Source organism: Pseudopodoces humilis, chromosome 4 (genome assembly GCF_049639895.1).
Source record: "Pseudopodoces humilis isolate 2021_Gansu_Grassland_sample_001 chromosome 4, ASM4963989v1, whole genome shotgun sequence".
Taxonomy (NCBI): Eukaryota; Metazoa; Chordata; class Aves; order Passeriformes; family Paridae; genus Pseudopodoces; species Pseudopodoces humilis.
Window position 1 is genome coordinate 36,175,552 of NC_142203.1, and position 24,491 is coordinate 36,200,042.

The window sequence follows — 24,491 nt, forward strand, 5'->3', positions numbered from 1 at the left end:
ATGCGAGTAAACTCCATTTGAAGAAACAGAATGGGGAGCTGACAAAAAGGAAAAGAAGAGTTATCGTCTCCTTGCTCTACGAGTGACATTGGCTTGTGTGATACATCTGCTTGATGTCACCTTATTCTACAAAAGTTTTCTTCCAGGCTTCCTACCAAGACAGGCTTCACTTCAGTCAGGATGGTGACAAATGGCATTGCTTGGTCTCTGCACCAGTTTCTGTGGGGGTTTTCCCTCGGGGATGTTGCTGCATGGTACTCTGGATTTGTGGCAGTAGGTGCATCTTCGCCGCAGAGTTAGCCTCCCCTTCCTTTCCATACCTTTGATTTGTTCTCCTTAGCTACTTCTTCAGCCTTGCTTCCTCCAGACATGGTCAATCTGACTTCAAATACTGGTTTAGTCTTCAGAGGTTGGGAATGTCCCCTGTGCTACTTCAGACAGCCCATGCTCATTTTGCCTGTTTTGCAAATGAACAAAAATATTTCAATTATTAAACATACTTCTAAAAATGGAATTTTGGTCTCCGTTGTTTTTTTGTTTCTTTTATATTTATTTTCTCATAAGCAAGTTGTTTTTAAATTTATTGCAGACTTTTTTTCCCCCCAGAAAATACTGGTGCAATACTTGGTAATGATTAATACTGACAGGAACTTAATGCTGGTAAGAGATAACTGTGAACCTTCTGAACAGTTCTTCCATTTAGAAAGTTGGTCTTTTGGTGTGTGATTTTCAACATGTGAAGTCCTAAGCTTTTGAGATGGGGAGAAGTAAACTAGGGAACTATAGGACACTAGAATACTTTAAGAAGAGAGTATTGGTAATTTTTAAATACTTTGATACAAAATATTTCAGACTAAAACATAATCACATTTTCTCATCTCATTATTTGAGATGGTTTTACTTTTTCCAAATATGCTGAGAAAATTTGTGCTTTTTCTATGTGTATGTAATTTCCCTGAAATATGAGTTCCAGAATTCTGGGGTTTAATCAGTTAAATAATAATTAGGAACAGCACAATCAAAAAAATAAAGAGTATTTTCATGTGATGATGTTTCATAGAGGAACACATTCGAGCTTCCTGAGTGGATTACTTTATATAACAGAATAAAATATCACTAAAGCTATGAACGATACCAGGGCATTAGCCTTTTTAATGGAACTAAATGGCAATGTAAAATGTCCTTTTTTCTGTCTCAAATGTCAAGCCACTTTAAAGCAGTATAGGTCAATCTCAGAAAATGAGTATTGGTGATTTTGTACTGAATACACTTGAATGCTGTAATTATATTCAAAATACACAACATGTTTTGTGCCAAGAAAATGACTCCACAGTATGACCGTCTGCAAAGTAGAAAATACTCCTGGGCAGATTTGGAACTCAGCATGTGGTCCCTACTGCAGACAGTACAGTAACTAATTTTATAAGAGATTGGCATAACTTTACACTGATTTTTATCTGAGTCTAGCTAATGAAGCAGGATGTGGCTTAGAAAGGTGCAGTGGGTGTCTGTGTCAAGTAATTTTCTTATTAGAAAGGAAGCAAATTTAGTCATATCCAACTTTTCCAAATTGTGCAATATTTAGCCATGCAGATGTATACAGAACTTTTTGGTTTTGCCTTCCTTAGTCAACTGTTTCCATGCACAGGTCAGGTGATAGCATGCTCAGCCTAGTTCCTGGCCTTGATTTGTCTCTCAGATGTTTGTGCTGCTGAGGCATTTGCAAATTTGATTTGCTAAAAATAAAATGGTCACATCTGCGCTGTCCTACCTATCAGTGCAAGCTGGAAAGAATCTTTAGGGCCATCCTTTCCACATCACCAGGCTATCTGGCTATCTGTGCACAACTTCACCCCCAAACTGATGTAGAATATTCTGAACAGAGTAATCAGGGAACTGTCATAGAATCATAGAATGGTTTGGGTTGGAGGGGGCCTTAAGGACCATTTAATTCCAATCCCCCTACCATGGGCAGGGATACCTATCACTGGACCAACTTGCTCAGAACCCCATGCAACCTGGCTGTGAACACTGCCAGGGATGGGGCACCCACAGTTTCTCTGGAAAACCTGTTCCAGTGCCTCACCTCCCTCACAGTGAAGAATTTCTTCCTAACATCTTATCTAAACCTACCCTTTCAGTTTGAAGCCATTCCCCTCCTCTTATCACTAAATGCCCTTGTAAAAACTCTCTCTTCACCTTTCTTGTAGGCTCCCTTCCAGTGCTGGAAGGCCATGCTAGTTCACTCTAAAGCCTTCACTTCTCGAGGCTGAACAATCCCAATTCTCTGAGCCTCTCCTCATAGGAAAGCTCCATCCCTCTAATCATCTTGATGGCCCTTGGATAAAATGCATATCAGTGCAGTGACAGATGTTCAGTCAACATTTTTCTTATTATTTTCTTCAAATACTGCTTTTAGACTCCTTAACTCCCACGCAGGAAAAGTACTGTGCCTTCTGTTGCAGGCATGCAAAGAGTTGCTGCCAGGACACTCTGACCTTGATTACCCAGAATTACTCTATGAATATGTTTTCTGAAGTTCCCAGCATTTTCACTAAAAGCATTGTTAATTTGAACTCTGCAGTTGCTTGAATACATGTAGTGTTCATATGGGTTCAAAACCCAAAGACTCCCAGTCTTCCCACAGTCTTTGGGAACATTGAGTTCTGTAAAACTGAGGTGTCTTACCAAAAGGGAGACAGATAGCTGGAAATTGTATAATGCTTTTTATACTGAGTGAGAGGATGTGTAGCCCAGGATTTCCAGCTTTTTTTTTTTTTAAAGTCTTCTCTGCTCTGCCAGGACTGGGAGTGCGAGGCTTGCCCTGGGCTTCATCCTTTCCAGCTAGTGTATCTCCTCTCCTATGCTCAAGTGGCAGTTTTGGTCAACAAGGTCCTTGAGTCAGATGAATCTATTGAGTAGCACACTTATTGTCTGGTTATCAGGAGCTGGCAGATAGGAGAGGTAGTGGCAGAACTGCTACAAGACCCAACCCTCCTATAAAAATAAAACTATAAAAATAGCAAGATTGCACACATTTGTTGGGTGCAGTGGCCTGAAAATCCCCTTGTCTTTCTGTAAGTTCCATGCTGCCACTAGAGAGAGAAGATGATGGGGGCAAATAGGAAGAGAAAGGAAATGATAGACTAATTTGTCCCTCAAACATGTATCTCAGAAACCCAAGTCCTTTCTGTGAGAGGCAAAACCTATGGGGTATCTCAGTGCACCAGTTGGACCACTGCAAGAGACAAGGAGGTGACAACTGTGGGTGATGTCTCTGTGAGAGCAACATGCAGTCAAAATGCTTGGGAAACTAAGACACACCTGGTGAAGCAAGAGGCATGGGCCTGAAAGACTGAAGTGGGCTGGAGACTGCCAGTGGCCTGACTTCCCATTCTATTAACACCAAAGGATTTCCTTCAGCAGAAGAAAGAGATAGGAAACCACAAGTTTTAGCTCAGTAGCCAGAGAAGACTCTGTAAAAGATGATGCCGGCTTCTTGAGTCAAAGAAAAACATTTTTGGTGAATTTTTCTTTTGAGAGGTGTACTATTTACTTTTCCCTGGTTTAATTTTCAGGAGTAACCCTTGTCTCAGTATCATGGTGATAGCTATGTGATGCTTGCTGTGCTTTCTGAGATGCATCATACATGTTTCTTTTAAACCTTTTTAAAAAAGTTAACTTAAACAAGTTTCTTTAAAACTGCTTTTTACTTGCTCTGTAAGAAAATCTAGTAATTAATTTAACTTGTTTGGAGTAAAAAAAAAAAAAAGCAGTAAAGGTGGGAACTAAATACAGATGCCAAATCATGAAATGGGGTGTTGTAGGTAAAATGGTCTGAGTGCATATGCAAGACAGGGTTTAATGTAAGTGAGGGGGAAAAAAAGGCATAAGACAAGTTATGGAACAAACAGCCTGTCCTCTAGACCTGAAGAAAAGAGTGTGCTTGAAAGTTTTTTTAACTATTTCTTGCTATAAATCTCACACTTCTTCAGAATGGCAGGACTGTAAACCTGATTCAAGGTGTGTTCGATTCCTACAAACACCCATCTCCCCCAGCCAATAAAATGTGATTCTTCCAGGTGATTCAAACCTTGGATTGGGTCCAAGCTAAAACCAAACAAGGCATAACTATATAGCAATTACTGATTGCCACCTGATATAGTTTGTCACATTTGCTGAGCCAATATAAGTTGAATGCTGATATAAGTGTATGATATTGTTCTCCTGACTCACATATTGATCCTGTACATAGTTGAAATATATGGCATATGGCATAAAGTTACTATAATTTATATCTTTATCCAGATGATGTTTCAAGGTTTTTATTATTTTGACTGTTCTTTATCTTGTAGCTCATTGTTTCCCATTTGGTTGGTTGGTTGGTTGGTTTTTTTTGGTTTGGTTTTTTTGGTTCATTGGTTTGGTTTTGAGTTTTGTGGGCTTTTGCATAAAATATGTGTTATTTGCATGTTTTTTTCTCTATATATAATGTGCTGTTAGTCTCAATACATATTAAAAATAGTTAAACAAGGTTTTGAGTCAACTTTGCTTGTAAAACCATTCTGTCTTCCAGCGGGGCAAACCTATTAAAGCCTTGTACCTAGTGGTGAGTGGGAAGACCTGTGTGTGTACAGGAGCAAATTCTAAACACTGACCAGACTGACCAGACTGACCATTCAAATAATAAATTGCTAAATACTGAAAGGAACTGTAAGATTTGTTTGGAACAATATGATTTGATTCAAGGGTTTTTGTGGTGTACAGTTACTCTTCTATGAAAAGGTATCGATTCAAATAAGTTTTGGAAATACATTTCTTCCAGGCAACCTGAGCACAATGGGAAGAATGAAGCAATGTTAAAAAACTGAAGCAAAATATTGATGGCAATAATTTTCCCTATAATGTACACATAAGGCCACTAATAAACTATTCAGACTGTATTGAACTAGTATAAATTAAAATATTGTACATCTCATGTACTGTATAGAATGTATGCATTATCAGGAATATTTTAGGGTTCTGATACCAAAGTCTGGTGGTTTTGTTCTGACTGGAAAAGTGCATAGTATAGTAGTAAGAAAAATGATACTTTCTAACTCCCAAAAGAAACTTTTTTTTTTTTTTTTTTAAGAAGGTGTTAAGCAATGCACAAAAGTGAGCCTGGAAAGGTGGTATTAAGAGCAATATTCTAATTTACAGTGAGAACAGGTCCTTCTAATAGTGTGAGGAAGCATTTCTTTTTTAGAGAAAAGCTAACTGACCTGCTAACTATCCTCACTTGTGAACAGAAATACAGTTGAAACTGTTCTCTCCAGTGCATTTCAAGTGTAATGAAGAAACCCACACATTCTTTTCCCATAAAGCTTTTTTCTGTCTCTTCAGGGAAGCAATCAGTCGTGTTTGTGAAGCCATGCCTGGTGCCAAAAGAGCCTTCAAGAAACGAAAGGTATTTTTTTTCTTGTAGTGCAGTTGACTGTATTTTCTCTGTTCAGCACAGTGGAGACCAGGCACAGCAGGCAGGTGACTTTAAGGCAGCTTGGAGAATTGCAGATGATTAATCATTTCAAGTATTGGCTGTTTTTATGCATTGTATATTATCACTTGCCCTTTTGGTCAGGATCTGCTTTTGTAGGCATCTGGAAATATAAATACATCTAGGATGAAGACTGTGCCTTTATGTTCCTTCCGTAGAAGCCTCCTCCTTTTACTTCCTTTTTTTTTTGTAGATTGCTGGTGGAAGAGTTAAAACCAACAAATGGGATGCCTTTTCATAAAATGCATGAGTAAATTATGAAAATAGGTGTTGGAAGATACAGCAGAAGCCCAAAACATATATAGTTTTGAAAGTGACTAGATTTTTTCTTGAAGGATAGATCTACTGATGACATTTAATGAGTCTGGTAATCACTGATTTCTAGAGATGGAAAGAGCATATGAAGTGATCTTTTGTTCCCTATGTTCTTTCCATAAACACCCGAGGCTGATGCTCAACACCCAGCCCTGATGGTGAGTCCAGTGTGTACCTGACATCATTATTAGCATGCTTTTATTTTCATTTGTGTGCTAGGAGTTAGAGTCTTCAGACAGGGAGAAGACAAAGCCTTGGCTCAGCTCCTGCACTGATGGCTCTCAACAGTCTCTCTCAGAGGCCTGCTAGCAAAGCTGGGATGTAATGCTATCTTTAAGAAGCATAGAAAGTAGTTAATTATAGTTCTTGTGTGTGCTCTTGGGCACAGGAGGATGAGCAGGTGAAGGAAAAGGTCCGCCTGCTTCCCCAGCTGCTCCACCATCTAGGCAGAATCTCAGCAGAAAGGAACGCCAAGAAATGCCATTTGTTTACAATGGAGAATCATATCCTGGTAAAATCAGTCATATGTGACAACATGTGTCACAGTGTAATTGGAAATCGTCTCTGAAATTAAGGCTATGGTTTCACCTCCACGGAATTTATCTCATTGGCATTTCTTGATTCTCTGGCTTTTCCTTTTAAATCTGAAAGTGAAGATGAAAGTATCTTTCTTCTTGGAAAGCAAAATGACACAAAATGTAGTTGAAAAAATAAGTAAATAGACTTACAAGTGCCTAGTGAGACACCTTGTTTATTACAGGTTTTAGAAGTAATGTTGCTTATCAGTTATTGAAAAGAGCAACAGAATTTCAGGTAAATGTCAAAGATGTGTCTTTTTCTGGTCTGTACATTCATCATGTTTCTGCCATTAGTGGTATATCATTTTGGTTAAGGTGACGTGTATTTCCTGAGACCAAATTTTCACACTTTATTTACACTGTGAATAGGTGATCCTTAGACATGACCTGGGAATCATGAAGGATTAAGGAAAGAAGAGATACAAGAATATTCAGAAGCGTTTGTTCAAAAGAGAAGTTAATGAAGTGCTAGCTATGTAACATGAAAGGTTGAAATAGTGCAGCACATGTTACATAGGAGCAGCATGTACATAGTGAATTTTTAATCAATTAAACAGAAGGAAGAGAAAATTGAACGTATGTAAATTTTCAGGACTACAGAAGCTCAAGTGTGTCCATCCTGCTAGGAACAAAACTATCCAAACTTGCAGACAGCTTAGGACAGATGCAAATATAGAGGCAGAATAACACTGTCTCCATTCATTTTGCTTTTATATCCTAATGACCAGCATGAATATTCACCAGTACAAGCAGAGCAAGTTAAAGGACTTGGTCTGTTATGCTAAGCACAGGCTGTGGTTACTTGAATGAGGCTGCTCTCATGCAGCTCTGTGGTTCCCCATAGCTATCAAAGGTGAGAAGTTTGTGAATTTTGCTTTGACAGCATAACTTCTATTGCTGCAAAACACCCTAAGACCTGGTGAAAGGTCTATAAAAGTTATCAATACTATTACATCCCCTGTATTACATTCTTAGAGTTATTCTCTGATAATCTTTAGTTGTGTTTTACTCAGCATAAAGAGGTTTTATTTGTCTATATCTGGCTTTTACCTACTCTTACAGTCTACAAGCAAAGTCATAGAATGGTTTGGGTTGGAAGGGACCGTTAGAGGTCATCTGGTCCAAAACACTCTGTATCCCATCTTGTGAGTATTCCATTGGTATCACTAGAGTGCCACTTTCCATGTGGCAAGGGGGTAGAACAGTCAGGAGATATAAAGCAAACAACAGATTTCTGTTCAAGAGTTGAAGCTATTTTAATAGAACAAGAACATTGTCAAGACACTGACTGAAGGCATTCATCTTAGTCTTCTTACTTGGTTCCTTGGTGAAGATGAGACTCTGCTGTCTCACAATACCCCTATTTTATTTTGGTCAAGAGTAGATGAAGAACTGCTTGGCTAGTGTAATTATTTATATTATTATTAATAATAATAATAGTAGTAGTAGTAGTAGTATAAATGAGAAATAATTTCCAGAGGAAAACAGCTGTTGCAATTAAATGATCTTTGAGAAGTCATAAACTTTTTAGAAGCCTTTAAGATCACCACTAACCCTGCATACAGTGAAGGTCATTCAAAAAAATCAGAGAACAAAAATCTGCTTTTTCCCCCCCTCCTCACAGCCACCAAGCAAAGTCCTTTCTAGCATCTTGGGAAAGAGCAATCTTCAGTTTGCAGGAATGAGCATAATGTTGAATATCTCCACCAGCAGCTTAAATCTAATGAATCCAGATACCAAACAGGTGAGTGTAACTTCTGTATTAATTTGTGAGGCTTTTGATGAACAGCCTGCTGCACAATTATTTGCTGTTTGCCAAATACTCAGTTGCTCAAAGTTATTATTCCTAAATAATGTCATAAAATGAATGAACCCAAAATATAATCATAGTGGAAGTCAGCTAATTTCACTATTCAACACAACTTTGATGAATTATTTTCTTCTTGCCATGTTTCAGGTAGATCAGTTTTGCTCTTCAAAAGACCTATGATGTGAAATACCATTTTCTGGTCATGGGAGTTCTTACTGAATAAAAATACAGACTTTCAGAGCAGTAAAAGGGATGTGCTTGGAGCAACAACTAAAATACTGACTGTGCATCCCAATTTTGTTGTTTTCTTCCCATTTGGAGTCTTAAAGGGCAAACTGTTCTGAGGCACTGCTAAAAATACAGCCTCAGGGATTTTGCAGTGCAGTGGGAGACCAGTCTTTCAGAGAGTGAAGGCAGCCTTTTTAAAGTAGCTCATTTCTTCTTCTTCAGTGTGCTGAAGGTACAGACAGACTTTGGGGAATCGCTGCAGTGGTTTGTGAATGATGTATGAGATGAGAAAAATCCTTGCTCAGGGTATATATGAAGAGGAAGCAGACAGACATGTGTAGTCACTGCTGTGCTATTTGTGGTGAACCACATATTGCATTAGAGCATGTAACTTTCTGCCCAGATACAGGGAAGAAAAAGTAAAATTCCTACTGTCCTTTGGGGCCTTGGGGTTAAAAAATCAGAAAAAATATATAGACTGTCTGTTAAAAAGCTTGCTGTTCATTACTATGTTTTCATTCATATATCTTCGTTCTTATCCTTATTTAGACAACATCACAATCCTCTGCAGTGATAACTGAGACTGTAGGAGCAGTGCTCTGACTGGCTGCAGTAGTTTGTAGCCTTACTATACACAGCAGTGCTTTTAATAAGGACAGTTACCTTGCCATCAGAAGCAGAACTTGATGTTAATTAGCTCTACTGAGGAAGCGCCAAACCCTGAATGTCAGCTTGTCGTCAGCCAGTGCTAGGCCAGAAATGTAGTTAGACTCATTTATTTCAGAGAATAGTCATCCCCCACATGTTTTGCCTTTTCTCTGATACCATTCTTTTTGAGGTAGACTCTTCTGGGTGCTGCAGACCTGGGAAATGTCTGGTTTCTCAGAGATCCCTAGTCTGGCTGTGGCCTCACCTGTTTCTTATTTATGCCAAGGATTTGACTTGCAGATAAGCATGGCCCAGCAGCTTTGCCCTCTGAGGCCCCACACAGGAGGATGGCTGTGAACTTCTGTAATAGCCTCTTTTTCCCTGGCAGATCTAGAAGGAAAGAAAAGACAAGACAGTGTTGTTTGCCCTTGTGGTAGAAGGAAAGGAACTGCATGTACCCCTGCACAACAGTTCTGTGAACATATTAAGCAGGGATGAGTGGAAGATGATTTTGTTTTGCTTATTTCTTTAAAATGAAGGTTGGCATAGATTGAAAGGTTTTGAAACTATTATGCCAACATTAGTGAATTGTTTTCTTTTTAAGCAATGCAAGGCATTGATAATTTGCTGTGTCTCTTTTCAGTATTTTGATATTGGCAGAGGTGAGGTGGGGAATACCCCTACCTCAAACTAAATTAGCTGTGGAATTAAAAAAAATGCCTGATATGAACTAATGGTTCCAAGCATTTTTCAGCTTCCTTAAAATTTGGAAAAATTAGTTTAGCAACAATCTGAAATAATTTTTCCTTTGTATGCTGAACTAAAAGTTTAGGTTATTTGCACAAGTCAAGATAGTGTTAATATGAAATGTGTAACAGAACTTTACTAGTTCAGTTCTATTGTTAGGACATTCTAACTTCCATATATATCCTGTGTTCTATATATTCTGTTGTTCTTTAAGGGGGAAAAAGAGAAGGAAATCTTCACTGCTGAGTAACAGAACACTAATTCACCACTGTGTACACTTAAAAACTAACCACATCTTTGGAGGCTGTTGTGGGACAAGCAGGGCTATTGAAAATGAAGTGCTCTTTACATAAATGAAACACTACAGATAGTAGTCACCTCTCCCTGACTTAGTGAAGCAGCAAGATCCAGAGAAAGTCCCATCAGGCTTTTTTCTTTCCAACGAAGGTAGTTGATAGTGCACTTAAGAAGCAGGTTGGGGGAAGCAGAGAATAATTTTCTAGCCTATTTTGTTTTTCCAGAATGTTTTTTTGTATTTGGTTCCTTGTCCAAAGTGAAGAATCAAGATCCTAATTCTGTTGTCAGATGCTCTGAGGCACTAAAGGCGGACTGTCCCATTCTGGATTAATTTCCTGGCATGGTTTCTGTGACTCAAATATCAAGTGAAAATTTCTTTCAAATGACCTTTTCTTTCTTGGTTGTTACATTATTTCATTATTGAAAGATTTTGTAAGCTAATTCTCAGAATAGCAGAGATGTTCTGCTTTTATTAGAGGTTCAGGACAAATTGTCTCTTCCCAGAGAAATATCATATTAGTTCAAATTGTACATAAGCAATTTGAATTTCAAATGGCCTGGAGTGTGCCTGTGAATTTGTCCACAATGCCACACTGCAGCTAGATTCAAAATTCTGTTTGCATATAGTAAACATGTTGATGTGTGAAACATAAGATGACACAGTAGGTGTTGGATGCAATGTTAGGAATCTTAGTTGGTGTACAGGCTGGCAAGGTTTCATTGATTTTACCAGAGTGGCATCAGCAGAAAAATGATTTGATGAATAGGACCTTTAGTTTCATTCATCATTATCTGTAATAAAGAAAGTGAGTTTTAGCAGATTAAAATTTCTCCAAAGATACTCTCTGACAGGTCTGTAGGATTTACTGGAGTTCTGAGTACATTTAGCAATCTTGCAGTCCTGATACATTTTAAAGAACACCAGAATAGATACATTCATCCTTAAGTTTGTTTATATTATCATGCTACTCTTTGAAGCCCTTGTAGGAAATTTTGATCTTGATTTTGGATTTTCACCAGCATACAAGCAACAAAAGAAATCAAAAATTGCAAGCTGTAAGAAACCCATCTGACTCACACTTATTCTTTCTGATCCATACAGATCATAGCAAATCACCATATGCAATCTATCTCCTTTGCGTCTGGAGGTGATCCGGTAAGCATTTCTCTAAAGCCTTCTCCCACAAAGACACAGCTTTATGAGGACCATGTGACAAAATGTAATGCATATCTTACTAAAAGAAAAATATAACCACAATAGCTCCTGTTTCTTCTTTCATAAAATTTTCTTGATCGTTGCCAACAAGCTTTCTTTGAGGGGAACAGCTGACAAGCGTTCATAGATCCTCCCCTTTGAATGACTGAAACAAAAATTGTCAAGGGGCTGTAAGCATTCATAAAGTAACTTTGTTTTTCAGAGTAATGTAGACTAGTCATATGGACATTGTATGGATTTTTAACCTGTTTTTTTATCTTACTCTTCACAGTAATAGCATATGTTGCAGCTATGTTTTTAGTATTTATAGTATTTATAGTACTTATAGTACTATAAGTACTTATAGTACTTATAGTATTTATAGTAATGTATGCTTTTCTTTTTTTTTCTTCTCAACTGTAAGTGTACATTGAGAAGACTGTGCAAAATTCTGCCTGCAGGTATATTTGCTACAGTCACGCAGCTTGAAGACAGACTTTCAGGAAAAGCACAGATCATTCTCTCCTGGTTTGCAAAGCTTTTAGATACACCTACAAATTTTATTCATTCAGAACAAAGGGCAGATTCCTGATTATTGTACTTTTCCTTATTTTTATAAACTGTTCATCCAAAGGTATATTAATAAATGGGCTTGAAAAGTATTTGTCACTCAGGAAGCAAGGGGAAAAATATAAATTAGTGACAGTGCTCGCATCTTACCTTAGAGGTTCAAAAGCTTTTAAACTTAGATTAATTGAATGAGTTCCTTTTTATCCATCATGCGGTTATCTGTCATATATCAGTCATGTACTACAGGTAAGGCAATTTCTAGCCTGCTTTGTGAGTTAATTCTCTCATTTCAACTCTGTTAAGGTGAAGATGCTTGCTTTCTCTGTTCACTTTGCTGTTGTCAGAAAACATAAAGACAAATTTCAGTTTTAGTATAGCTTTGCTGAGCTCAGTGCAATTACAGAAGGGACACAATATCACAATAATTTGGGGAACAAAAAATGGATCAACAGCAGCTTTGAAACACAACAGATTGCAATGGATGCTGTAAATGAACAATTCCTGAAGTGGGCAGAGGAGTGATTAGCACAGTTCCCTGCCTCCGTAAGAAGATTCTTTACTGCCCATCTGCCATCCCAAATGCTAGGTCCTGGAAACACCATTTCACACTGCCCACTGATGAAATGATTTACCAGGGAAGAGGAGAGGAACAGCAGTAGAGTTCTGGATTTGGAGTAAACAAGCTCTTCCAAATGTTTTAGAGAGATAAAAATCTTGCTACTGAGTCATTGAGCCACCAGAGAAATAAAATTGCATTGTGCAAGGGAGCCTACAAGGTATAGTGAAATTACGAATTTGTGTTCCCAATAAGACTACTGCTTGAATTCATTCTGGTGTTGGGAGGAAGAAAATAGGTATGGGTATCTAATGTTTTTCTACAAGCTTATCTCTGGTCTAGTAAGGAACAACTTTAAATCAAAAGCTTGTGCAAAAAGCGGCTAGTTCCTTTGTCCTGGGTGCATGTACAAGATGACAAAATGTAAGGATGTGATTTACACATCAGAGAGCCATCCAGACATAACTTCCATCAGCCCTTAATAACTTCCAGCTGTTAGAGGACCGCCACCAACAAACTGCATGTCCTAGCCACAGCTGGGCTCCATTCCAAAGATTTATCTCCTTATGAGTTTTAAACTGGTTGGAGAAAGGCCATAGTGACCTAGGAAGCTTAGATCTGTGCCCATGTTTCTTAAGGAAGTGATTATCTTATTCTGAAGTTATTTTGTAGTTTGGTTTATTAGGAGGTGAGACTACTTTCACTTCTCTATCCCATCAACCTTTCTGCTCTGGATAGCTGCCTCCCATTTTTGATAGCAATTAGCTTTACAACCTTCCTCCCACTCCCTTACCATTAATTATATTATTTAAAATATAACCCCTGGAGAAGTGTTCCACAGTCCTGGAGAACAGCTTGAATACCATATATACTTTTGCAATGTTCCCCTTTGCAATGAGTCAGCTTCTGGCTGTGTCAGTATATGGGAGCTTAAAAATCTTTCTACCCAATCCTTTTACACACCATTTCAGAACCATTTTTATTTCACTTCCAAGGCTGTGTTCTCAATCCACTTTAGCTCACTTCAGCTCCTCCTATAATACACTAAACAACTTCGCTCCGCAGTAATTTCAGGTGGCTCTTTCCAGGCTGCCAGGCAAGACATCTGTTTTTGTAGATATCAGCTGAAATTTTGGAGTGGAGTATCTCATAAAGTCTGATAAGGCAGGTCTCTCACAGGCCCCTGGAGGCAGTAGTTTTTCAGTTTCAGCAATACATCCAAATTTTAACACTACAATGTCTTTAGGCTGAAAATTATAGATCATTCATATGTGTTTTTAGTCCTTGAATGTCAAAGATCATTTTGCTGCATCAGCCAATCCCTGTATAGTTTTTGGATGGGGGTCTTCTAACTTAGCCACACTGAAATGTGCCCACCTTAGGTCCTTAATGGTTTGTCATAGTCAGCTTGAATCTCAGAGCTCTAAATGAAACAAGGAGTAGGTGTTTTCAGACTGTCACACCCACGCTAGCTATGAGATAGATCTGGGATTTACTCAGGCATAAATGTATCCATTAGCTATGCCTGAAGTAGTAAATAAATTGATCTGTGGCCCATTTTCTTTTCTTTCTGGCCCTGAAATAAATAATGCAGTGCAATTTGCACCCACACATTCACTCTGTTCCCTCATAGTGGTCTCATGGGATCAATGCCAAGCGTGTGCTGGTCCCTCGGAGAGTTTCAGGCATGCTATGAGAAACCAGTACACTGAGACAAGAGCGCTGTATTATTTGCTACCGTAGACACAGCCATCTATGTTTTCCTCTTACTTGTTGATATGCACCCTTATTTCCACTGTAGTCACTGCCCAGACACTGGGCCACAGGATGTGTAAGAAATCATGAGACAAAATGGTAGGGCTATGCTTTTTTAACAGACCAACCTCACTGCTGCTGTGTCTGATGAACTAAATGACTTGGTTTCATATCTGTCACCAGAAGCCATGACTGTGCTTCATCATTTCCCTTGCTCTCTCCTTTAGGGAGAAGGAAGGAAATTGTATAGACATTCAGTACAGTGATTTGTTTTGGATGGCTGCTGGTGGTGTGTGCTCGCACTAGAAAAAACTGTGCTGAAGAAGTCTGTCTTTTAACTGAAGATTGATGTTTATTATGACATTAGATCTTGGTGTAATTGGCAATGATCTTGGATCAGTCGCCTGAAAAGGCTTTGGGTAGATGTATCCTGTATATCCCTTGGGTTTAGCTATACCTGACTTGCCAGGTATATCGGAAATAGTAGATCTAACCAGGACTTCCTGGTTGCATCAAGGCAATATGGCATTTTTCAGATATATCAGCAGGTCTGAGTGTTTCCCAGAAACCCAGGCCTTTCTTTTTCATCCGCTTAATAATGGAAGTCTTGTGCACAGGAGCATAGGGGTGGCAGGAGAGGAAGAAAAAACTTCCCCAAGAAAATGTCTGTGTACTCTTGCCAGAAAATCCACCAGGCATGTGGCAACAGGTGTGGCAGGGGGAGGGCATCCAGGGATACTGCCAAGCAGGGGCTGAGCACCTCTGTGCCATATGGCAGTAAACACCTGCTTGTCACACATGAATAAATGCCATTGCTCAGTATTTCTGAGGAGCAGCGCTGTTACTCCCACTCTTCCTGCCACAGACCCAGATGATTATTCATGTTATGAACCAATATCTCTGGGTAGTTGAACACAAGGGCTTGTAATTCTATTCCCTCCTAAATGAGACCTGGGCCAAGTCCTATTGAGTTTGTTTAATTGATGGAAGAGATTTTAAACTTCTGCTGCGTTAGATCACATTCTGTAAAAAGGAAAGTGGTGCAATTAGTAACCAAAACCCATAAACTTTTATATGGGGTTTAAGAAGTATGCAACTGTGGAGCAAAATATGCCATTTGGGGCTCTGCCCAATGGACTGTACATACTCTAGACTGTGATCTTTTGCTGTAATCAGTGCAAATGTGTTTTTGCATTCATTGTAGATATCTTCATTTTTTGACAGGATACTTCAGACTATATTGCATATGTGGCTAAGGATCCTGTGAATCGTAGAGGTAAGTTAGAAATATCTATTTGATGTCTGTTTTTCCTTCGAGAAACACTAATTATTTGTGGTTTTGTTCAGATTCCATCCCCAACCCCCCACCTCCCCACCCTGAAAAATATACATGCAGAACGTAGCCCAGTCAAAGGATTGCCTTTGACAGAGCCATGGAAAGACTGTGTAGAAATAAGTAGCAGCAGTTTGCTTCTCAAGCTTGGAATAAATAGGTCTTTCTGCTGGTTCATACCCAAATATTACTTTGATTCTCTTCATGTCTTAAATCAAGCACTTGCCTTACTTGGCTGTGTGAGCTTCTAGGCAACAGCCAAGTCTTACCTACACCCAATCACTGTGCAAGTGCTAAGCAGTCCTCTGATTAAGTCATCTTATGAGGCAGCTGAATCTGTTAGGTCTTCCTAACAGATACATGCCTAACTCTTCCTGGCAGAATCAGAGTCTTCATCAAATAGCTAACTTTTGAGCCAGCTTGCTGGAATTCTCTTTCTCAGCAAACTTTTATTCAAGGCTATAATGCAATCAGTCAGGGGCAGGGACCTGCTTGCTGATTGTGTTCACTAGGTCTCAGTGCAACATACAAAGTATTTTGTAATGTACCTGAGAATCTATTTAGTATTCGTAGATGATAGAGAAAAACAGACTAGCTAAAAAAAACACAAAACCAAACCAAACCAAACCAAAACACCAAAAAAACCCACCCATTAAGTACTTCCAACAGGAGTTCTGGAAAATTCAGACACTTTAACTCCAAAATGCAGTCCTGCAAACCCTCAGCTGCCCACCTTATAATCGGTTCAACTAAGCCAGTAGCTTCCATATGTAGTCATCTTTAATGATACCTGAAGAACCTGCTGTGTCCATGTGCAGAGATGTACAGACTTGAGAGTATTAACTCATAAATAATACTAAATAGTACTAAGCATACTAATATGCTGAACACAAGCAAAATATCTAGGAAACTTAAAGGGAATGGAAGGTAGAGAATAGTCTGGTTCTTTGCAATACTTGTTACATTACAACATCACGTGTCCCCTGTCGGAGAGGCTCCAATGTCAGACTGTGGAATGCATGCTGCAGAGCTGCTCTCTAGCCCACCTGCTTTAGGAGTACCCTTCTGCTAAATCCAAGACTGATTTAGTTGTTCTGAGAGATCTCAGCCAATGTAGGGACTAGCACTGTAGATCAAATATTTGCTCTGTAGGGTTTGGTGGAACCCTGTGCTCTGTTTTCTGTCCCCATATGAGTGGATTTTATACACTATGTTCCTTCTGCACTATGTTCCTCCTGTATTATGTTCCTTCTATTTTTCATTGAATGTGTTTATCCTTAGCGTCCTGTGATTGTTCTTTATTTAGCTATGCTATCCTAGACTGAAGAATCACCTTGAACACCTGATATTGTTGGCTTCCTTTGGTATGTTCAGATCAAGTAATTTATTAGTTTTCTTTATGAAAAGATTGACAGCTGGTAGCATTCAAGCTGCAGTGAACATCCTCCATATTTCAGATAATTTCGGTACCTCCTTCCTTTATTTTCCTGCAGCTGTTTTAAAAGGTATATGATATCTGCATAACAGAGGCTGCCACCATAGCAGAGAATGCACCTTCCTATTTTTTCTTGGTTTTGTCCTCTTCATTGGCTTGTCCCTCCTAAGCCCTTTTTGCTGCAGTGAAGCACTGTTACCTCATGTGAAATTCTGTCTTTCAGTGATCTTTAAGCTTTAATTGTCATGTCTTTCCCATGGGTGATTTCCCCACTCATGTATACATCTGGTGGTGGTGGTTTGCAGATCAGTGACATTGCATGTCACCTGTATTAAAACACATTCTTTAAAAGGGTCTAATTGGGACCTGAATTGCCCTCTTTCACCATCATCTGTCTATGTTGTCTGCAAATTATTTTAAAAGGGAATTTGTTTTTACATCTGTATCTAGCAAAAATGTTACTGCTGCTGTTACTGATGCTACCCTACCACCAATGCTGTAGTATAGCTTGCGTATTAGACTCATTTCTTCCCAAGGATGGAAAAGCTGTCTTCGTGCTTTGCATTCTGGATCTAGCAAGCTAAAGGCTGTCTATTTTCTGCTGTAACATTCACAAGAAATCATCTCTGTGTGAGCCAAACCTTCTCATCCTTTTACAAGAAGCATATCTCCTACCTGCTGAAAGTCCATTCACGTATCCAAGGAAACAGGTTACTCATTATGTCACCTACTGAAACTACTTAATGACTCATGCTTCATTTCGGCTCCAGAAAGGTTTAGCAGTGAGCCATGTCACCTCTTTAAATTTGCACTCTAGTTATAGAGTGCAAATATTATAGCTTTGTTTGGCCTAACTACTTTTGGTCCACGTTTTTGGAGATAAGTGTACACCTTCCATGGGGGCTGATTGTTCAATGCCAATAGCAGTGTTGCAGAGGGCATCAGAAAATGAATGCTAGTCAAGGATGTCTGCCTCTGTCTTTGGACACCGTGGAGTTCCTGTTTTTGTCTGCTGAACCCACTTTCAGCATGCAGGTAGGGGCATTTTCCCTGGACGAGGCATTTCAGCTTGCTGGTTGGCACAGCAGATGCTCTAAGGTGAGAAGAGAACACCATCGTATCTATTTGGCACTGTGGCTGGTGCCATCTCCTGCTGAATGAGGTGCTGCTGCTGCTGCTGTTGCTGAGGAAGAGACAGCAGACATTCCATATTTGCACAACTTCATGAACATGCTCCTTGGCCTTTTATTCTGGCCTCTTCAGAAGTCTATCCAATATTTCAGCCTCTGCAAAAGCTGTACCTAAACCTACTTAGTCTCCTTGTATTACTTTAACTAAATGTCATGACCAACCCTTATTTGTAGGATACTGGCATCCAGTGCATTTGGTTCCAATAAGCTGGACACTGGGCACTAAAATGCAGTTTTTCAGCTGAAGAGTTTATACTCAGGTTGTTAAAGCAGTCAGGGGTGAAAAAATCAGTAAATTTGAACAAGATGTGGCAGGACTTGGAAAAGATCTGGTTTGAAATCCAATCCAGGTTATAGCCAGTAGACAATATGCTTGTCCAATGCAGAGTATGGAGAATTAACTCACTCGGGCTTCTCTGGATATCACTGAGATGTTGTTCATTGAGATTTTTAGCTTCCACCGCTTAGCACCCATCTGTGCTCCTGCAATGTTGAGTGAGCTCTTCACAAGTTCACCGCTTTGTGTTTTTGCATATGACAAGACCTCCAAGCCATTCTCTGATTTAAAACCAGGACAGATTTGGCTGCTCTGACAGCTGATAAGGGTTTCTCAGTCTTCTATAGCAAGAGAGCTTGTGTTGCTAGCCTTCCCCTTTACTGCCTCTGTCACAGTGGATTCAGAGAGGTTGCACAGAGAGATGCTGGAATTAATCAGGTTGCTGGTTCTGCACTCCTCAGAAACCCTGCAGCTTGCTGGGAGTGTCTCCATGCAAACAAGCAGGAACAGGCACCAATCTCTGCATTCCTGGAATAAGATCAGGGCCCATTATCTAGAAAGTATCTGTGGATACTACTCCTCCCTCAGAGTGTAATTTGGGAAAAGAGAGCAGCTGGTGAACTTGGGGTGATTAGATATAAAAGTGAAGTAATTAAACTGAGGAAAACAAATAAAGCTTTTATTATTATTGCCATCTATTAATATTTTTATAATATCAATTTAAAGTTTAGAATTCTTACATAATCTATTGCATTCAGGTAATAACAGGTGAAATTTATGAGGTTTTTTTCTGTTTGTGGACTTGATAAAAGAGTGGAACAGATTCATGACCTTGTCTATTGCAGTTACACATCAGTGCAATTTTATGTAACCTTTAAGAAGTTGTGATTACCTGAAATTCACTATATCAGAATTGGGTTTTAATGAAATGTGTACGTCACTAATAGGGTAATAATAAGCTTGACATGTAGGTATTTTGTCATAGGTCATTGCATCCCACCGTGACATAAACAGTGATTTGCATGTGTCAATCTTTTTCATTTAGCTTGTCATATACTGGAATGCTGTGATGGCCTGGCCCAGGATGTCATCAGTACCATAGGGCAAGCATTTGAGCTTCGATTTAAGCAGTACTTGCAATGCCCCTCTAAGACACCTACTTTCCCTGATAGGTGAGTGCAATTCCAGAAGACGGCTAAAGGACCTTCTTTAGCTTTCAATTTACTTGATGAAATGTGGACAATGTTGCTGGAGACAGACTTGAACACTTAAAAAATATTTCTGCTATATTAGCAGAACAGTGTTTACCTAACAAATATGAAAGAAGTACAGTCAATTTAAAAGAATAGGCTAAATATGGATTTCACAATGATGTTAAAATGATCAGATGTTTTGTGCTGTAGTTAGTAGGCAGAGTTGGATGGCTAAGAATGGTTGTTATTTGTGGCATTTCCTCATTACTGTCACAGCAGCTGTGTCAGTTTAGATGGAGTAGGTCAGACTGCTGGGCTTCCAAAATGCCTAATGATGTTTCAGTATTTCTCATATTAGGGTGATGTTTCTAGGAATGTGATGTATTTCAGGGAGGTTTGACTGCAGTGATATCTGGAGGATACAAACTTTGTCTGCTCGTATATGTTCAAAAGGCTGAGAAATAGCAGTCTGTTTTCTTTAGACACATGGACTGCTATGTGTTTACTAACCTTACAAGAAACCCTACTGAACTTGTACACTCTGTAATCTCTTATATCAGAGCAGAAATAGGTATGTAGGGAATATAAAATGCTACTATCCTAATCTGGAAGCAGGCTGTATTCACATCTCTTGACTTTGTGAAGTTGTAGAATTACATTGGTGATAGAGATGTCATAATGAAAGACAGCTGTTTAGAGCCTAGTCAGTCAATCAATTAATAATACAAGTGCTATTTTAAGGTTAGATAAAGTTGTTAATGCAGTTTATAATGGTCTTCAAAGCTATGTTTAAACACACTCTACTCAGCAGAAAGAATTTGGTCCATTACAAAGAAGGTTTATGTCAGTTTGTCTAAACAGAGAAGATCTGCTGCATGATCCATCATTGTTTCCCGACTTACATTGATAGCTGAAGTGTCCATACAACATGCAGCAGTGATCCTCTGGCAGGCAGCCTTAAACTGCTGAAAGTGTCTGTAGGTGCTTGACAAGTGAGAGGCAAAAGAGAGCACTCTCTTCCTTATAGGATGCAAAGTTTTGAGGACCCATGGACGGAGGAAGATAATGAGGCAACAGAGCATCACTATTACAACAACATCCCAAATAAAATACCTCCCCCTGGCGGATTCCTTGATGCCAGGCTCAAAACAAAGCTTCCCAGTGCTGCAGACACAGCTCAGGTCAGTATAATTTCATTTCTACTATCCTGCTGATTGATCTAAATCTTTTAAAAGACATGGTTTTATGGTGGATACCTTGTGACTGTCTGTAACTCGCAGCCCTTCCTGTGTGGCCAGTTTCCATCTGAATGGCCACTGTAGATCCAGGGGGCAACACATAAGGCAGGTTCAGAACAAATTAAAGAAGTTGAAATCCTCATGGTATTAAAAGATTAGCCAGGTTCAAGGAATGGAAATCCACTGGGGGCATCCACATTTGCAGAGACCATGTCTGCTTCAGAGAATATCAAATAGTGCACATTAATTGGGAATGATTTAATGCAGCATCATTTAACAATCTAGTGCACTCATTACTAACAGTTCATTATGTTAATGACTTGGCAGTGATCAGTATTTAGCCAGGTTCCTAGATAGGTTTTCCACCTCGTGTTGAGCTAAGGTCAGCTTGAATATTTCTACCAGTAGTCCTGTCAGAAGTTTGACTGAAGTATCAATGTAGCCCCCTAAGAGGTGTTTTCAGATCCAGCACAACTCAGCTTAAATGCAGAGGGGTCCTGTCTGTAGCCAGCATCCTCCCCTTAGTGCCCAAGTGCATGCCCTGGTACGAACGTGAATCTTTCAGCTGTGAAGAGCGCTGGGCTGTCTTCTGGTCCCACGTGTGTTTCTGTGGAGCACTTCTCCCAGTAATAGGTTGTCAAAACTCACTATGTGAGTACAAACTAAAGAAATGTTGCATCATTTGGTATCATGGGGGTGACTATAAGCAGAAAGCAGAGAAGAACAGTGAAGGTCACTGGCAATATCTTACTCTTACTCAAATGTATTTGGCATATATATATATTCTGACATTAAGATGAAGTGGAAGAGTGACAGTACAGAAAATACATCCAAGGAAATTAGCAGAGCCACTTGTAATGTGTCTGAGCATTTTAAAGGCAATTGAAAAATTCCTTGCACATGTGTCCATTCTAGTCTGCATCAGGAGTGGGAGGAGAGCAAATTTATTATCAGAGCCATCACTTAGGAGAAAAATTCAGTGAAGAATGGCATCACGGGCCAGTTAAACAAGGTGAGTTTTGCTATTTTTAGCTGTAATACTGCAAGTGGTCTTGAAGGGCAAAGCATGTGAAAGTCTCGTGCCTCAAAGTCTTAAGCCAATGTACTGAATTTGGTTGATGGGTTCCCTTTGAGTTTTAGTGTTGATACCTCTGAAAAGCATTTGATAATTACCTCTGGATAAATTATTAAATGCACACCTTCATGAAATACTTTCTTCTGCAGAGCAGTTCATAAAGAGTTACCCAGACTTTCAGCTTTCTAACTTTCTGTATCTTAAAACCCCATGATAATTAAGTGTCTGCTGCATGATCTGTTCTGAAAATCTGACCCACTAGGGTATGCAAAATAGAATTTTCAAATGAAAAGCCTAAAGTGAGAAATTTAATTCAAAATGGGAAGCAATGCTCTCTACTCAACAAATAGAAAATAGTGCATAATGTTCCTTTTGTTGTCTTGAGTTTCAAGTAATTTCAAAATACATATAAAATTTCACCCCATCCAGCTTTATGTGATAGCTTTACTGTGTTTCTATGGATGCTTTTGTTCAAATGCCAGATTATATTCTCTATTGTCAATCTGCACACATTTGAGGATTTTATACCTTCTCCTCCTCTCATGACTCCCCAACAGAATATAATTTTTTAAATTTACAGTCTTTATGTACAAAGATTTCCTTTCCTCCTGGGAAACAGCCCCACCATACCCTCATTGAAATACAGTTCTGAATCCATTAATCAACACTTTTTCTACTAGATCCAGCAATTATTGACTTTACATCTCCCAGTCAGGAAATTTTAAACCTGTGGTGATGTGGTGTGATGGTAATTGTTCAATACTGTTCTGTTGATTAAAAAAAGGTCTTGGATTTTCTAGGATCTCTGGATATTTGTAGTATGTCAGAAGAGAAATCAGAACTAGCACCACCAGCAGAGCTGCCAATATATGTAAACACCCAGCACATAAATAGAGAAGATCTACTGGCACTTCAGGCAGACGCTGAAAGTACCTTCAGTGGAACAGCAGAGGATGCTGAAGCAAGCAGCCCAGGAAAGGATCTGTTTGACATGAGTGAGTTCCTTTCTTATTCACTTTCTTTCTAACAAGTGACCAAATATGTTTATGCATTAGCTCTGTATTAAAAAAAAATTAGGAAAATTTTAGTTTTCCAAATTTAATGTTCCTGGTGTAATTATGATGAATTTTAGAATCCATTGTGGTTTCATACTGGACTGAACTAAATTAAAGGTGGCTGGAGACTTGGAGCTAGTCTGAAAATTTCTGAGTTAAGGCTGCATGAGTTGCAGCCCATGTTATCCTTAACATCAGAGGCAATTATGTCAGAAGAAAAATTAATCAGGAATCTTGCCATACAGGAAAGTGAAGGAGGGTGAAGGTATGGATGGGTGAAGAATTGTCTTCAGCCTGTCCTGTGAGTATATTACGAGGGAGTCAGTGCATATATGAAAAGCTTTATGCCACAAGGAATCTAGCATGGAAATTAAAGTACTGAGTTACCTCTTTCTCTGGGTAGGCCTACTGCCCTATCTTTTCCAACTTTGAAGGCTGCTTCTCCTAGATCAGAATCATCACCATAGCTGCTAAACCACAGCTTAAGCCTCAGCCATAGTTTGGTATTGGTGCTACTAATACACCTTGTTTTCAGCCTTGAGAAGATATGAAAAGTGAAGAAACAGTGAAAGCATTTGATGCACAGAACATTTTCTTGGTTTATTTACTCTTCCTCCCTCAAATAAATTGCTTATCCATGCTTTATTTAATTCAGTTCATATAATTAAAAGGCAGTGAGACAAAGCAGTTGGTGCCTACAAGTTATTTTATTTGTAAAATAAAATATCTACATTTCTGTTATCTTAGTATACAGAAACCATTTTTCTGGCATGTTTTTACTGAGATATGGCTCTATTTCCACAGCTTAGTGAGATGTTCAGTTGAAAGAAAGGAGGAGGATGAAAGTTGAGAGAGTATCTATCTTTGAATATAGATCTGAAATGAGAAAAATCTGCTGTTTGAAATCAGGGATTTTAACTCTTATCAGCCATTGGAACATCAGAGAAAAGTAGTATTAGAAAATGTGCCAATTTTCTAATACTAACCCTAAGTTAGTGGTTTGTCAAGCTAAACCTAAGTTGGACTTCGTGCAGACTGCAGTATAGTGAAGAGATTTATTAACTAGCTTTAATAACTAGCTGAGATATCAATAAGCTGTGACAGCACAATATTTTTCCTATTTCTTTGACCTAAACTACCTTTTCTGTGGCCCCATGCAAACAGGGCTTTGTACTCCTTGCATCGGAACAATCTGTTTAGAGCTGATGTATCATTTTGCTGTGCCGTTCACTCTCCAGATGTCCTTTTGTAAGCCTAGGGGCACAGAAAAACATTTCTTTTTGAAATGCACTGGTGGGCTAGATGAAGGTCTTTCAAGAGTAAAAAGCTTCCAAGAGGTCAGTACAACATGTAACAAAGCACCCTATGACATATTTGCTATTTCTGTGAGACTGCTGGGATCCATAATGACACTTCTTTACACTCAACTCTACAATTGCACTGAGTTCAGGACTTAGCTG

General features: G+C 39.0%; 1 protein-coding gene across 1 annotated transcript in view; it reads left to right on the forward strand.

Annotated features, from left to right (window-relative positions):
• The window catches only part of SHC3 (SHC adaptor protein 3), a 51,569-nt gene that overhangs the window by 22,901 nt on the left and 4,177 nt on the right, over window positions 1-24,491 (forward strand). Inside the window, exons 3-10 of the mRNA XM_005530056.3 lie at window positions 5,386-5,449; window positions 8,054-8,173; window positions 11,262-11,315; window positions 15,460-15,511; window positions 19,516-19,642; window positions 20,691-20,844; window positions 21,817-21,913; window positions 22,777-22,971. Of these exons, the coding sequence (XP_005530113.2) occupies window positions 5,386-5,449; window positions 8,054-8,173; window positions 11,262-11,315; window positions 15,460-15,511; window positions 19,516-19,642; window positions 20,691-20,844; window positions 21,817-21,913; window positions 22,777-22,971 (863 nt within the window). The remainder of the gene's footprint in view (window positions 1-5,385; window positions 5,450-8,053; window positions 8,174-11,261; window positions 11,316-15,459; window positions 15,512-19,515; window positions 19,643-20,690; window positions 20,845-21,816; window positions 21,914-22,776; window positions 22,972-24,491) is intronic.